At 44.5% G+C, this 16,589-nt stretch overlaps 1 protein-coding gene across 1 annotated transcript in view; it reads right to left on the bottom strand.

Annotated features, from left to right (window-relative positions):
* The window catches only part of LOC115482024 (MATH and LRR domain-containing protein PFE0570w-like), a 351,267-nt gene that overhangs the window by 126,520 nt on the left and 208,158 nt on the right, over nucleotides 1-16,589 (bottom strand). The window contains exons 6-7 of the mRNA XM_030221566.1: nucleotides 15,403-15,518; nucleotides 1,756-5,819 (exon numbers count right to left, since the gene is read on the bottom strand). Of these exons, the coding sequence (XP_030077426.1) occupies nucleotides 1,756-5,819; nucleotides 15,403-15,518 (4,180 nt within the window). The remainder of the gene's footprint in view (nucleotides 1-1,755; nucleotides 5,820-15,402; nucleotides 15,519-16,589) is intronic.

Here is a 16,589-nt window from a genome sequence, read left to right as displayed (position 1 = left end):
ACCCACTCGAAGGCTCACCGCCACCAACAGGGGAATGGACAGCCCTCACCTGCACTCTAGTCAAAGCACCACCGTCCGACGACATCAGCACTAGTGGAGGTCCCGGTACCACCGACGCCGACGCAGCCTTCCGATGTCTCGGTACCGACGATGCAGAGGGTCGATGCCTCGATGCAGTCGATACCGTCGATGCCGAGGTCGGAGGTCTTGACGCTGACGACGTCGATGTACTCGATACTCCCGGTGCTGTTGTCGACGAAGAGCCCAAGAACAACACGTTCCACTGGGCCAATCTCGGTACCTGAGTCCTTTTCTGTAAAAGGGCGCAAAGACTACAGGCCTGCGGGCGATGCCCAGCCCCCAGACACTGAAGGCACGATGCGTGCCTATCAGTGAGCGAGATTACCCGGGCGCACTGGGTGCACTTCTTGAAGCCGCTGGGAGACTTCGATGACATGGGCGGAAAAATCACGCCGGCGAGGTCAAAACTCGTAATTGCGGTAAGGCACCAAAAAGAGGGAGAGAAAAAACTCGAACCGAGGCCTCAAAAGGGCCTACCCCGAAAACGAAAGGAAACTTAACGGGGCAAAAACTGGAAATACGGGAAAGGGAAAAAGACCGAAAAGGCCTTTCTCCGAAATCCCCCCCCTTTTTTTTTTTTTTAAGTAGCGAAAAGTCAAAAAGACGCGCGAGGGTCAACTTAAGGGGCGCGAACAGCGCAAACACGACCGTACCGAGCGCGGACAAAAGAAGACTGACGAACACGAGCCAGTTCGGGCGGGAAGACGGCCGCGCATGGGCACGCAAGGACTAGCAAAGGCCTTTGCTAGTGAAATTTCCGATTGGAGGGGCTGCCGTGGACGTCACCCATCAGTGAGAACAAGCAGCCTGCTTGTCCTCGGAGAAACATATTTACTGTAGATATCCTGAAAACGTGATTGGCTTGTTGTGCCCTGATGACTAGATTTGAGAGCTACGACTCTGTATGCTCAGTATCTTCTCTGTAATTTTCAGCTCTAAAAACCACCACCTTCATCACCACCATTGTAATGCAACATCTGCTTGCATGCTCGAGCAAATTCATGCTCAGCTCATTCTGCACCAACTTGAAAGGAGCATAGCCTTCAAAACAACCTATTTGTTGACCTTTTTTTCTTAATATAAATTAACCAAAGTAAAATGGAACATTATTTTACAAAAAGACAAGCTGGAAGCAGAAAACAAATAAAAGAATCAAATGGATAAGGACCTTTTTAACACAAGTCAGTGAAGAAGAAGCATGCTCTAATCAAAATGGAGTAATAATGCCTGAATACCTCCCCACTCCAAAAAAGGAACTGGGAAACTTTCTTTGGGGTTAATTTTATAAGTTATTTTTGTAAATGACCTGTTATACAATTTTAACCAGTGTGAAAGTACACACATTGACATGATAGTGAATACTTTGCTGGTAATCATGTACAAGACCGGGTTTTGGGAAGAGCACAGGTGGGGTTTGCAAGAACACAAACAGATTATAAAATGTTAATTTATGCATGTAGTTAAATAATCTAGGTGTGGACAGTAAATGTAGCTGCCTGTGCCTGCAATACAGGTGCAATTTCTGCCAATTATGCTAGTATTTTTTCACAATTCTTTGTTTCTTAATCCCATTTTCCAAACTTGTATCCTTCTGTTACACAGTTTTCCTGTATAGTGCCAAGTATATTGCCTACATTCTATGTAAAAGAGATATATTTAAGAAATTATATTTACTTTGGCAGACAAGGTTTCATTGATATAGTTCCTCCACACTTTTTCATGTTGTTTTTCGCTAAACGTCTTCATCAGATGGCCTGTTTCAGAAACCAATTTTGCACAAGAGGCCCGCAGGTTTGGTTTCAAGCAATCCGTCTTAAGCATTCTTAAGACATGACAGATCAGTGCTCTCACAGACTTGTTCGGTATGAGAGTGCGCAACTGTGCATCCAGCTCTTTTTCAAGCAAATCACTCTGAGTGTGAAAGAACTGTTCACTCCTTTCATCTTGGCTCTCTATTGAGGCTAGTTTACTCTCTGACAGCATCTCTGATTTGGCATTTTCCTCCATCTTGTTTTCAGAATCTTCTGTTATGCTATTAATATGCAATAATTTGCTTAATACCTGCTTTCTCCACTGTAAGTCAGCAGGCTGGTTAAAATGCTGGTTCCAGTTTTGCATCTGATCAAATATAGATTTTTCCTTTGAATCCTCTTCCCCTGTATCATTTTTCCTTTTTGGTGACATGGTACCCCTGAAACTCGTTATAGGATATGCGGTAGAAGTAGAAATATTGATATACTCTGAAAAATCAGTTATTTTGAGGTTTCCATCATCAACATTCATCTCTGTCAGACTTTCATTTTCACTTAGCACAAAAGGATCAAATTCTCTCTTCCTTCGAATCTTTCCAACAGCTGTCTGGGTAACTAGCTTTAATTGCCATTTCTGATCATGTGGCATATTGTACTTTTGTGGTTCAGGGTCCTTTTTTCTGCTTTGTTGATCATTCCTTGCTCTCTGACACTTCCTCCTTGAACATTTATTTGCCTTCTTCCCAATTTTCACTGTCTTGCTCTCTCCATTCTCCTCTAGGGGAGTGGGTTTGGTCTTTCCTTTATTTCTGCCACCTTTACACTCAGAAGGTAACTTGCACATGTCTATCTTGCCAGAAAGTTTCACTATTTCCAAATGTGACTGAACCATCTGATTTTCACTTTTCTTTTTACAATATTCTGTTCTACAATTCTCACGTTCCAGACTTGTGTTGAGCTGACCTATACCATAATTATTTATGTTATTCTCATTTTGCTTCAGATTTGAACCGAATAAGCTCTCTCCTTCCACTGCTAAGTAGGTCTGTTCATTAATACTAGTAATATTTTTCTCATCCTCTCCTTTATGCTGTAGATTTGAATTGAGTAAACTCTCTCCTTCTACTATTGTGTAGGGCTGTTCATTAATACTAGTAATATTGTTCTTATTCTCTTCTTTATACTGTAAATTTGACCTGAGTAAACTTTCTCCTTCTACTGTTGTGTAGGGCTTTTCATTAATACTAGCAATATTTTTCTCATCCTCTCCTTTATGCTGTAGATTTGAACTGAGTAAACTTTCTCCTTCTACTATTGTGTAGGGCTGTTCATTAATACTAGTAATATTTTTCCCATCCTCTCCTTTATGCTGTAGATTTGAACTGAGTAAACTCTCTCCTTCTACTATTGTGTAGGGCTGTTCATTAATACTAGTAATATTGTTCTTATCCTCTTCTTTATACTGTAGATTTGACCTGAGTAAACTTTCTTCTTCTACTGTTGTGTAGGGCTTTTCATTAATACTAGCAATATTTTTCTCATCCTCTCCTTTATGCTGTAGATTTGAACTGAGTAAACTCTCTCCTTCTACTATTGTGTATGGCTGTTCATTAATACTAGTAATATTGTTCTTATCCTCTTCTTTATACTGTAGATTTGACCTGAGTAAACTTTCTCCTTCTACTGTTGTGTAGGGCTTTTCATTAATACTAGCAATATTTTTCTCATCCTCTCCTTTATGCTGTAGATTTGAACTGAGTAAACTTTCTCCTTCTACTGTTGTGTAGGGCTTTTCATTAATACTAGCAATATTTTTCTCATCCTCTCCTTTATGCTGTAGATTTGAACTGAGTAAACTTTCTCCTACTATTGTGTAGGGCTTTTCATTAATACTAGCAATATTTTTCTCATCCTCTCCTTTATGCCGTAGATTTGAACTGAGTACACTTTCTCTTTCTACTGTTGTGTACGTCTTTTCTTTTGATCTAGCATTCTTTTCTTTATTTCCATTTTGCTGTGGATTTGACTTGAGTAAACTCTTTCCTTCTACTATTGTGTAGGACTGTCCATTTATATTAATATTTTTTTCCGTGTCTTCTCCGTTATACTGTGGATTTGAACTGAGTACGTTCTCTTCTACTATTGTGTAGGGTTGTTTATTTATATTAGTATTCTTTTCCTTATCCTCTACTGAATTTGAACCGAGTATGTTCTTTCCTTCTAATATTGTGTAGGATTGCCCATTTATATTAGTATTCTCTTCTTTCTTTTCTCCTCCATACTGTAGATTTGAATTGAGTAAACTCTCTCCTTCTACTATTGTGTAGGGCTTTTCATTAATACTAACAATATTTTTCTCATCTTCTCCTTTATGCTGTAGATTTGAATTGAGTAAACTCTCTCCTTCTACTATTGTGTAGGGCTGTTCATTAATACTAGTAATATTTTTCTCATCCTCTCCTTTATGCTGTAGATTTGAATTGAGTAAACTCTCTCCTTCTACTATTGTGTAGGGCTGTTCATTAATACTAGCAATATTTTTCTCATCCTCTCCTTTATGCTGTAGATTTGAACTGAGTACACTTTCTCTTTCTACTGTTGTGTACGTCTTTTCTTTTGATCTAGAATTCTTTTCTTTATTTCCATTTTGCTGTGGATTTGACTTGAGTAAACTCTCTCCTTCTACTATTGTGTAGGACTGTCCATTTATATTAATATTCTTTTCCGTGACTTCTCCGTTATACTGTGGATTTGAACTGAATACGTTCTCTTCTACTATTGTGTAGGGTTGTTTATTTATATTAGTATTCTTTTCCTTATCCTCTCCTATATACTGAGTATTGGAACTGAGTAAATTTGTTCCTTCTAATGTCATGTAGGACTGTCCATTAGCATTCTTTTTTTTATTGTTTCCTTTATACTGTGGATTTGAATTGATCATGTTCTTTCCTTCTACTGTTGTGTAGGACTGTTCATTTACATTAATATTCTTTTCTTTATCCTCTCCTTTATACTGAGGATTTGAACTGAGTAAATTTGCTCCTACTATTGTGTAGGGCTGTTCATTCATATTAGTATTATTTTCCTTATCCTCTACTTTATACTCTGCTGAATTTGAACCAAGTATGTTCTTTCCTTCTAATATCGTGTAGGATTGCCCATTTATATTAGTATTCTCTTCTTTATTTTCTCCTCCATACTGTAGATTTGAATTAAGTATGTTCTCTCCTTCTACTATTGTGTAGGGCTGTCCATTTATATTAGTATTCTTCTCCTTATCCTCTACTTTATACTGAGGATTTGAACCAAGTAAATTTGTCCCTTCTAATACCATGTAGGACAGTGCATTTATGCTAATATTCTTTTTCTTATTGTTTTCTTTATACTGTAGATTTGAACCAAATAAGTCCTTTCCTTCTACTATTGTGTAGGGTTGTCCATTTATATTAGTATTATTTTCTTTATCGTCTCTTCTATACTGTCGATATGAGTTGAGTAAGCTCTCTCCACCTACTGTTGTGTAGGTCCACTCATTTATACTAGTATTTTCCTCTTTCTCTCTGTTCTGCTGGAGACCTAAGGTAAACAAACTGCCCAAAAACCTGAGTTTTTTCCTATCTTCCTCATTAGCCCAGTGCAAATTGAAAGTCTTTGAGATAAGTGGATGTGTATTTGATTGGTTGAAGCCAAAAACTCCTGAAGTATCCTGGTTTTTCAATTGCACAGCCATGGCTTCCTGATTAGTTAGCGACTTTAGAGGGAATAAGCTATTTACTCCATCAAGGAGATTAATTTCTTCATTAAAATTTATCTGAACCACAGGATTATTTTTGGCTTGACTTTCTTCAACATCTTTTGATCTCTCTTCACTGTTGGATGATAAAGAATTCTCAGGTTCAATATGTAACACCAAAGTGAATGCTTTTCTTCGATACTGAAGGGCTTTTATGAATGATTCTTCCACCAGAGGCAACATTTCTTCAGCAGCTATTCAAAAGACAAGAGGAAAAACAGATCAAAGTGTCGGGTACAAAAAATATTGTGTGTCTTAGGTTTATCCTCAGAAAATGGAAACTTAAACATACAAATTTTTATTTACCCCCAACAACCTCTTATATTTGTTTTGCATTTAAAACAGTGTAATATCTCAATTTTACATGCAGTGGTGAAAAAAGAATCATACATCAAGCAGCATTAGAGCCTTAAGTCACATTAATTGGGCCTTAAAGCTGCCTGACATAAAAGACGCTAACGCTGCCTGACATAAAATACTGTGGTGATAAATAAGTCGCTGCAGATTATGGAGTAATGAGAAGAAAAATATGCAAATGCATGTTTTGCATCTCATTTACCAAGCAAATGCCGTACCTTGACTTTTGGTGATACACCACAAGCCGTATTAGGGCCAAAAAATCAGGTGAAATAACCTCAGCTTTTTGCTGGGGTTATTTTACCATCTGGGAGCATAGGGCTGCAAAGCTGTGGCTCGATGCTCCTTGGGCCAACCCTGATCAAGACCTCTCTTCCCCTATTTCCCACGGGAGCTACCTGTCACAACATTGGTGGTCCAGTTTGGGGGGGGGGGGGGGGGGAGAATCCAAAGGGTTTTTGTGCAGGAGCAATGCCCAATCGTTCCTGCCTTAGCAGCACTGGATAGGGAAAGAGTGACTAAGCATTGCTCATGCCCGAAGGCCCACTGGACCCCCAGATGCCCCCCCAACTGGACTACCCATGCTGTGACAGGTAGCCCCTGTGGGGGACTGGGGCAGGGGGGTCTTGCTCGGGAAGGAGGGGCTTGACTGGGGGGAGGATGGTCTCAGGCCAGGAATTTGTGGCTCGATGCTCCCAGGTGGTAAAGTAACACCAGCAAAAAAGATGGGGTTATTTTATCGTGCCTTTTTAGGCGGGATTCATCAACCTGCAGTACAGGATCCCACTGGATTCAGCATCCTGCAGGAGATCGATGTGCGTTAAAAGGCGAACTTTTACTGCACCTTGATGAAGCTCCTCCTAAGGGTCTTGAAATATCACAAATGCAGCATCATTGTAGCGATGTGATACTGATACTGCTATGATCTTCACCATGACTTACAGTACTATAAAACATCATATTCATTGAATTCTAAATATGAGGCACTGAATTTAGAAGAAATGCAAATATATTATCACATACTAATTACTATTCTGCAGTTCAGCTGGAGAACACATCAAAATTAAGGTGGCAAAAGCACAGGGAGAGCAGATACAGAACAAGACTAGAACAACAAAGGAGAGAATAAAAAGAGTGAAAAGAAATAAGACGATTTTAGAAGCATTGGGTGGAAAAGGGAACACTAGAGATTACAATTGGAAAACAGTTGAAAACGTTTCTGTTTATTTAGAACTTTGGAGACACTGGTTAATTTTATCCTACTCAGCAATTACTGTGGACAGTTTTAAAGCAATATGAGATATGTGGATATCCTTATGTCTGTTTTTTCAAGTCATAATGTTATTTTAGGAAATATTTGTGTAATAAAGATTGGGGTTTAAAGGAGGAATTGTAGGTTAGTGTTAGGCAAAATTAAAAAGCAAATTTCAACAGCTAACAGAAAACAGCTAATCTCCATAGTCTTTTCCACTTAGTTTTAAAAGCTTTGTACCACAACATTAACAGATAGAATCTAACAGCCACTGCAGGATCTAATTTAGTATGGCTGAGGGGAGACATGATAGAGGTATATAAAATAATAAGTGGAGTGGAATAGGTGGATGTGAAGCATCTGTTCACGCTTTCCAAAAATACTAGGACTAGGGGGTATGCGTTGAAACTACAGTGTAGTAAATTTAAAACAAATCGGAGAAAATTTTTCTTCCCCAACGCATAATTAAACTCTGGAATTTGTTGCCGGAGAACGTGGTGAAGGCGGTTAGCTTGATAGAGTTTAAAAAGGGGTTAGATGGTTTCCTAAAGTACAAGTCCATAAACCACTACTAAATGGACTTGGGAAAAATCTACAATTCCAGGAATAACATGTATAGAATATTTGTACGTTTGGGAAGCTTGCCAGCTGCTCTTGGCCTGGATTGGCTGCTGTCGTGGACAGGATGCTGGGCTCGATGGACCCTTGGTCTTTTCCCAGTGTGACATTACTTATGTACTTAAAGTCAACATGGATTTAGTGAAGGGAAGTCTTGCCTCACCAATCTGCTGCATTTCTTTGAAGGGGTAAACAAACATTCCCAGTGTGGCATTATTTATGTACTTATATATGTACTTATGAGAGAAAATAAGTCTGGACAGCTCTGTGGAGAAAATGAAACTGTGGGTCCTGCGCAAATTGGGCAGGCAGGAAGCCACTCACGGATGAGTGGTGGGAGCCTGCCAAAGGCTTCTAGAAGTAACTGAATGCGGGGCAGTGTCCACACTGGGAATCCATGGATGACGTCACCCACATGTGAGAAAAAATGTCCTGCTTGTCCTTAGAGAATGCCCTGGTCAAACCAAAAAGAGTTTGCACCAGTTTCAACTAATTCAGAATGCTACAGAATGACCAATAGAGGGCTGCAAGCAGCATAACTGTATCACACTCTTCCTGCAAAAACTACAATGGCTACCAGTACCTTACACGGTCAAATTTAAAGCTCTGTCTTTGCTTTTCCAGTCCTCCGACAAAATGAGACAGAGTACCAAGTTAGCTCTTTAAACACCTTTGAGGCCTCTAAGGTTCTCTCGGGAAGCATAACTATCTGTACTCTTGTCAACAAAAATTGCATGATTTGATACCCAGCAGCAAGCCTTCTTACTCCCAAATGAGTTATACTGAACTCAAGGCTACCACTATTTTCAGGAACCAGACAAGGGAAAATTAAGTTCTTACCTTGGTAATTTTCTTTCCTTTAGTCATAGCAGATGAAGCCATTACATATGGGTTGTGTCCATCAACCAGCAGGGGGAGATAGAGAGCACTCAACTTTTCACAGTGCCTCATGGCCAGCTAGCTCCACTGCCTCTTCAGTATTTGAAGCTTCCAATGCAGTATGGCAAACCGCAATGGGAATAACATGAACTTTCCTCACAGCGAATGATGGCCCCTTAACAAGGGCATGAACTCAAAAAAGGAGGGAATGAACTCATCCTCCTGGAGGGAATAGACTCGTCCTCCACTTTGTATAAACGGAGGGAATACTTGCATCCTCCTGGAGGGAATAAACTCATCCTCCCAAAACATGAACTGGAGGGAATGAACTCATCCTCCTATAACTGTAACAAGAATCCTGAAGACTGTTTTCTGACTCCCCAAGGAAGGAATATAACTTCAGGAAACAAGAACAGCACCTGAAATCAGAATCACTGCAATACAGACAATCATATAGGGAGGGCTCATGGCTTCATCTGCTATGACTAAAGGAAAGAAAATTACCAAGGTAAGAACCTAATTTTCCCTTCCTTGTCATCAAGCAGATGAAGTCATTACGTATGGGATGTAACAAAGCAATCCCTAAATAGGGTGGGAACAAGCCACACCACGCGCTAGCACCTGTGCTCCAAAACGCGCATCCCTCCTGGCAGCCACATCCAGCCTGTAATGTCGGGCGAAAGAGAGCTTAGAAGCCCATGGTGCAGCACTGCAAATCTCCTGAAGAGATAGTGCTCCAGTTTCTGCCCAGGAAGAGGAAATCGCTTTTGTGGAATGTGCCTTAAAGGCTTCAGGCGGAGCCCAGCCAGACAGCAGATATGCTGAAAAGATAGCTTCTTTGAGCCAACGGGCAATAGTGGCTTTAGACGCTTTAGACGCTGAAGACCCTCTGCAAGGACCTGCAAACAGCACAAAAAGATGATCAGAGGTCCTGAAAGCATTTGTAATTCGTAAATATTGCAACAGAGTCCTGCGCACATCCAAAAGGTGCAACTGCCCAAATGAATCTGGAAACTCCTCCTCAACAAAGGAGGGAAGAAAAACAGGCTGGTTTAGGTGAAACGTTGAAACCACCTTAGGCATGAAGGAAGGCACGGTCCGAACCGTGACCCCTGACTCTGAGAATTGCTGAAAAGGGTCTCTACAGGACAGCGCCTGGAGCTCCGACACCCATCTTGCCGAGGTAATGGCCACTAAAAAGACGGCCTTCAGTGTCAAATCTTTCTCTGAAGCACGCCGAAGCGATTCAAAGGGAGCCCCCTGAAGGGCCTTCAATACTAACCCCAGGTTCCAAGCTGGACAAGGTGCCCGCACGGGAGGACGGAGCCGAAGCACCCCTCTAAGAAACCGTGCCACATCTGCATGAGCAGCTAAGGACACGCCTTCAACCTTGCCACGCAGGGAGGCCAATGCTGCCACTTGCACCCGCAGGGAATTATAGGCCAAGCCTTTGTGTACACCATCCTGCAAAAAGACCAGAATCGGCGAGACAGGAGCCCGCAACGGAGAAAGCGCTCTTGAAACACACCAGACTTCAAACTGGCGCCAAATCCTGGCATAAGCCACGGAAGTGGAGCGCTTAAGGGCCTGCAGGAGAGTGGAAATTACCTTATTTGAGTAGCCTTTATCTCTCAATTGCGCTCTCTCAATCGCCATGCCATAAGACCAAAGCGGCAGGCGTCCTCCATGGCCACCGGCCCCTGTGACAACAGGTGCGGAACCAGAGGTAACGGAAAGGGAGCCTCCAACAGCATCTGTCGGAGGTCCGCATACCAAGGCCTCCTGGGCCAATCCGGGGCGATGAGCACCACTTCTCCTGGATGCAGCCGAATCCGCAGGAGCACTCGCCCTATCATGGGCCACGGAGGGAAGACAAACAGCAAAGCCCAGGGGCCAGGGTTGAGCCAAGGGATGCAACCCGGCAGAGCGAGGATCCCTCCGTCTGCTGAAGAAGCACGGGACTTTGGCATTGGAACTGGTCACCATAAGATCCATCACTGGCTTGCCCCATTTGGCAAATATCTGCAGGAATACATCGTCTGCTAGCTCCCACTCCGCTGGATCGATCTGATGCCTGCTTAGATAGTCGGCTTGCACGCTGCTCTGACCTGCAATGTGAGCTGCTGACAGGAACTGTAGATGCAGCTCGGCCCAGTGGCAAATTTGTTCGGCCTGCGCAGCTAGAGCTCTGCACTGAGTTCCGCCTTGTCGATTTATGTAGGCCACTGCTGTCGTGTTGTCCGACATCACTCGGACAGCCAATCCTTCCAGGGTCACTTGAAAGGCCAGAAGAGCCAGAAACACTGCTTTCAACTCCAGGCGGTTGATAGACCACTCCGACTCGTCGGGCGTCCACAGACCCTGGGCATGCTTCCCCTGGCAATGTGCGCCCCAGCCCTTCAGGCTGGCATCTGTCACCACCAGGCACCAATTGGGGAGCGCCAGCGGCATTCCCTGCCGCAATATGCTGTCCGAGAGCCACCACTCCATACTGAGGCGGGCCGCAGGGAGCCAAGAAAGTCTGCACTGATAATCCTGAGATACTGGAGACCATCGTAGAAGTAGAGAATACTGTAGAGGTCTCAGGTGCGCTCTCGCCCATGGCACCACTTCCAAGGTGGCCGTCATCGATCCCAACAGCTGGACAATGTCCCAAGCTCGCGGGTGGGGCATCATCAGGAGCAGACGGACCTGATTCTGAAGCTTGCACTGCCTTTGCTCGGGAAGAAACACATAGCCCGAGGCTGTGTCGAACCTGGCCCCCAAATATTCTAGAGATTGCGAGGGGGTCAGGTAACTTTTGGCCATATTGACGACCCAGCCCAGAGATTGAAGGACTGAAACCACTCTGGCTGAAGCTAGATGACTCTCTTTTTCTGAGTCTGCTCTGATGAGCCAGTCGTCTAGGTACTGGAGAACCCGGATACCCTCTCGTCTGAGAAAAGCAGCTACTACTACCATTACCTTGGAGAAGGTTCGGGGAGCTGTGGCGAGGCCAAAAGGCAAGGCCCGAAACTGGAAATGTTTTCCCAACACCGCAAACCGCAGAAACTTCTGGTGCGGGGGCCAAATTGGTATGTGCAAGTAAGCTTCTTTCAGGTCTAGAGACGTGAGAAACTCTCCTGGCTGTACCGCCGCAATGACGGAGCGCAGGGTTTCCATGTGAAAATACCGCACTCTTAAGGACTTTTCAGCTCTTTTAAGTCCAGGATCGGGCGAAAAGACCCGCCTTTTCATGGCACCACAAAGTAAATGGAGTAGCGGCCTAGACCTTGTTCGGCGGGAAGCACCGGGGTCACAGCCCCTATCTGGCACAGAGTATGCAAAGTCTCCTCTACCGCCGCCCGTTTGGCGGCAGAACCGCATCGGGACTCCACAAACACGTCTCTCACCGGGGCATCGAATTCTATTCGGTATCTGTCTCTGATCAGGTCCAAGACCCACTGATCTGCGGAGATTTTGGCCCACTCCTAGAAAAAGAGGGAAAGACTTCCTCCGATGAGAGGAAACGAGGAGGGGGCTGGCACACCATCAATGAGAGGGTCGCCCCTGCACTCCAGGCCTAGAACCGGCAGCTGCTGAACATTTGTCCGAGCGAAAGGAGTTTCTCTGCTGAAAGCGGGCACGAGAAGTGAACCCAGCAGCACGCCCCGGGCGGTACCTTCTAGCTTCACGGAAGCGAGGTCTGTAAGAGGAGCGGACCGCCTGACCCTTAGAGGAAGGCTTCGGCCTATCTTCGGGCAAGCGCTGAGGTTTGGAATCCCCCTGGCCTTTAACAATGTTTTCCAGCTCCTCACCAAACAGGAGAAGGTCTTGAAAGGGCAACTTCACCAACCTTTGCTTAGAGGCCATGTCCGCCGTCCAATGTCGTAGCCAAAGAGTGCGGCGAGTCGCCACTGCTACAGCCATTTGTTTAGCCGAAGCTCTGACCATATCATAAAGGGCGTCAGCCAAAAAGGACTAGGCCGACTCCATCCGCGGAGCCACTTCAGATAAGGTCTCCGCTCCATCACCTGGCTGTTCCACTGCCTGCTGTAACCAAGCCAGGCAGGCTCTAGCAGTATAACAACTGCATGCAGACGCCCGAACAGTGAGACCTGCCAAATCAAAGGACCGCTTCAGAGCTGAATCAAGCCTGCGGTCTTGAATATCCTTCAGGGCAACACCTCTTTCAACAGGGAGGGTAGTTCTCTTTGTCACAGCCGTGACCAGGGCATCCACTTTAGGCATTGCAAAGTGAGCCAAATGTTCCTCACTCAGAGGGAATAATTGCCCCATAGCCCTGGCAACCTTCAAAGGTCCCTCGGGGTCAGCCCATTGAGCCAAAATAAGCTCCTGGATGAAGTCATGCAAAGGAAAGGCTCGAGCAGGCTTTCTGGTACTAGCCATCCTTGGATTAACAGAGGAGGCTGTGCCACTCCCTGGATCTTCAATCGAGAGGGCTTGTAAGGCATCTGAAATAAGCGCTGGCAGCTCCTCGCGGTGGAAACTCCTCACCGCAGACGGATCATCAAGATCCTGTGGCAATTCTGCACCAGACTCTGGCTCCTCAGACCAAGAAGCTCTACCAGACCCCTCAGAATCCTCATAGCTGACCACAGGGGGGGGGGGGGGGGGGGAAGGGGGGTGCGCCACACTCAGAAGGGGAATTATCCCTTCTGCGTTTATCAGGAGGATAAGAAACAGGCAAAGCCAACTCCAAAAGGCCAGGATCCACCGGGGGGGGGGGGGGGGGGGGGGGGGGAGGGGGGGGTAGGCAGAGGTTCCGAACATTCCTGTGGAAGAGCTCTTTTAAGCATGTATGCCTTATGCAGCATTAAAACAAAATCAGGGGAGAAAACCGCTCCCTGACCGGCCGGATCCTCCCCAGGGCTATCAGCTCTATTATAAGCCTCACTCAGAAGACCCCCCCCCCCCCCCCCCGGAATCAGGGCTACCCGTCGCAACGGAGGCCGCGCCATGTGGAAAATCCAAAATGGCGTCTGCTGCCAGCTCAGAGCGCGAAAGATCGCTGCTCGCCATGCTCAGGCCGGCTCTACCGTCTGTACAGCACCCCACTGCTGATTTGCGCTTGCCACATTTAGAACAGCGCTTTACAGTCTCCGCAGCCATCGCTGAAAACGGCGGTAAAATTCAAAACGGCGGTTCGCACCAAAAACATCCCGATCGCGGGCCCACCCCGGAGGAGTCAGAAAACACTCTTACCTCACTAGACCGACTATCACAGCTCCGGTCCTGCAGAAGAATCTCATGAAAAACCTCTTTTCCAAGATCACTGCGCTAAAGCGCGACACAACTTTTTTTTTTTTTTTTTTAACGCTGTGAGGAAAGCAGAGGCAAAAGAGGTAAATAAATTCACTCCGGAGGCTCAGATAAGTGGGAAAGGCAGGGAAAGGCGAACCAATGTGCCTGCATCCACTGAGTGGGAAAGGACAGGGAAAAGCAAGCTAATATGTCCACATCCACGAGGGCATGGGTAAGGCAGGGAAAGGGCTGACCTATGTGTCTTCAAAGTGAAGCTGCTATAGCCTCTAACACCCCGGCTAACAACTGGCAAGCCAGGAGCCACCCCAGGCAGATTTTTGATGGAGCTCGAAGAAGCTGCAGCCACCCTGCTTGGGGAGATAGAGAATACTGAAGAGGCAGTGGAGCTAGCTGACCATGAGGCACTGTGAAAAGTTGAGTGCTCTCTATCTCCCCCTGCTGGTTGATGGACACAACCCATACGAAATGGCTTCATCTGTTTGATGACAAGGAAAAGTCTTTTCCCAAGCTTTAATATTTATGGAGACTGACTATCCACTCCCTCTGCCCCTGGGATAGCTTACTGCACACCCTGTATCTTAAACTAGTTCCTCATCTCTTATTAAACTGTACATATAATTTTCCTTCAGTATTTCCTCTCTATATATCTTAAAAGCACTAAGCCCCCTCATCTACCTATTAAAATGTTTCATTTATAATGTATAAACAGCGTTAGCATCATATCTATGTTATCTGAATATTCTAATGTGTGCCTATTTAAGGTTTTTCACCGTATTGTAGTGATATCATAAGTATCATATTTATATTATATGAATGTTCTTTCAAGTTTCCTATTATGGCATCATTCTTATTCTGATATTTATTATATTTTTGTTACATGATTGGTTTACAGTGCTGTGAAATGTTTATATTTCTGATACTGTTTTCATTCTGGCCCTATTACTGGAATTCAAATTGCCATTTCCAAGTTTACCTCTGATTCTATTCATGCTTATTTTTGGTCATTTTACTATTGTTATTCTGTTAACAAAAGTTTTATGTCATGCTGTACCCGCCTTAAACCACCTTGGGTGATTCTCTTCATAAAGTTGATTAATAAACTAAGAAAGGAAGGACTGAAAGAAAGAGAGAGAGACCATTTATATTTAGGTTGTTGCTTGTACTTATTTTCTCAACAAAAATTCTTGAACTGCAAGAAGAGGCTGATCTACTCTTGGTTTTAGTATATTGCACATACTTGTTTTTCCTCAGGGAATCATGTATGCACTAAGAAAACCTAGATGGATCAGCCTCAGTGTTACCCTGTGGGCAGCCACTACAACAGATAAGGCTATGCACTCCCCTTTATCACAATTCACAAAATATTCAGTAAACTTACTGTTACTTCTTTTATCATTCACACCTACCACATAAGGGAGAGCGAGGGTCGCAGTCTCTACAGTTCAGTCTGATTGTGTTACAAAGTATTTCAATCTTCTTTTTGGCTTCACAAAGGCAGCACGCAATACTGTATGGTAATATACTGAAGATCAGAAATCTGTAGTTACTTCACACATTTCTCACTTTTTTACTTTTTCTGCACAAAAACCTACTCAGTATTGAGCAATATTTAAAACAAAAAATGAGTAGCCCCCCAAAAAGTTAATGTGGAACAATCCTTTACATAAAGTCATAAATCCTCATTAAATATATTACAATAAGTGTTTGTAAATCTGTAGCCTATCGGGCTCATTTTCGAAAGAGAAGGACGTCCATCTTTCCAAACAAATCGGAAGATGGACGTCCTTCTCACTGAAACGTCCAAATCGGTATAATCGAAAGCCAATTTTGGACGTCCCCAACCGCACTCCGTCGCAGGGATGGCCAAAGTTCACAGGGGCATGTCGGAGGCGTACCGAAGGCGGGATTTGGGCGTGCCTAACACTTGGTCGTCCTTGACCCATAATGGAAAAAAGGAAGGACGTCCCTGACGAGCACTTGGACATTTTCACCCGGACCTGTTTTTCTTACAAGTAAGGTACAAAAATGTGCCCGAAATGACCAGATGACCACCAGAGAGAATTGGGGATGACCTCCCGTTACTCCCCCAATGGTCACTAACCCCCTTCCCATCCTCAAAAAACATATTTCAAAATATTTTGTGCCAGCTTCTATGCCAGCTTCAGATGTCATACTGAGGTCCGTGACAACAGCATGCAGGTCCCTGGAGCAGTTTTAGTGGGTACAGTGAACTTCAGACATGCAGACCCAGCCCCCCCCCCCACCTGTTATGCTTATGGAGGAAACAATGAGCCCCCCAAAACCCACCACAAACCCACTGTACCCACATCTAAGTGCCCCCCCTTCACTCGTAAGGGCTACGGTAGTGGTGTACAGTTGTGGGTAGCGGGTTTTGAGGGGCTCAGCACACAAGGTAAGGGAGCTATGTACCTGGGAGCAATTTATGAAGTCCACTGCAGTGCCCCCTAGGGTGTCCGGTTGGTGTCCTGGCATGTCAGGGGGACCAGTGCACTACAAATGCTGGCTCCTTCCACTACTAAACGGCTTGCATTTGGTCGTTTCTGAGATGGACATCCTCGGTTTCGATTATTGC

This window comes from Microcaecilia unicolor, chromosome 12 (genome assembly GCF_901765095.1).
Source record: "Microcaecilia unicolor chromosome 12, aMicUni1.1, whole genome shotgun sequence".
Classification (NCBI taxonomy): domain Eukaryota; kingdom Metazoa; phylum Chordata; class Amphibia; order Gymnophiona; family Siphonopidae; genus Microcaecilia; species Microcaecilia unicolor.
The sequence above is the reverse complement of the archived record's forward strand: the minus strand, read 5'-3'. Positions and strand labels throughout refer to the sequence as shown.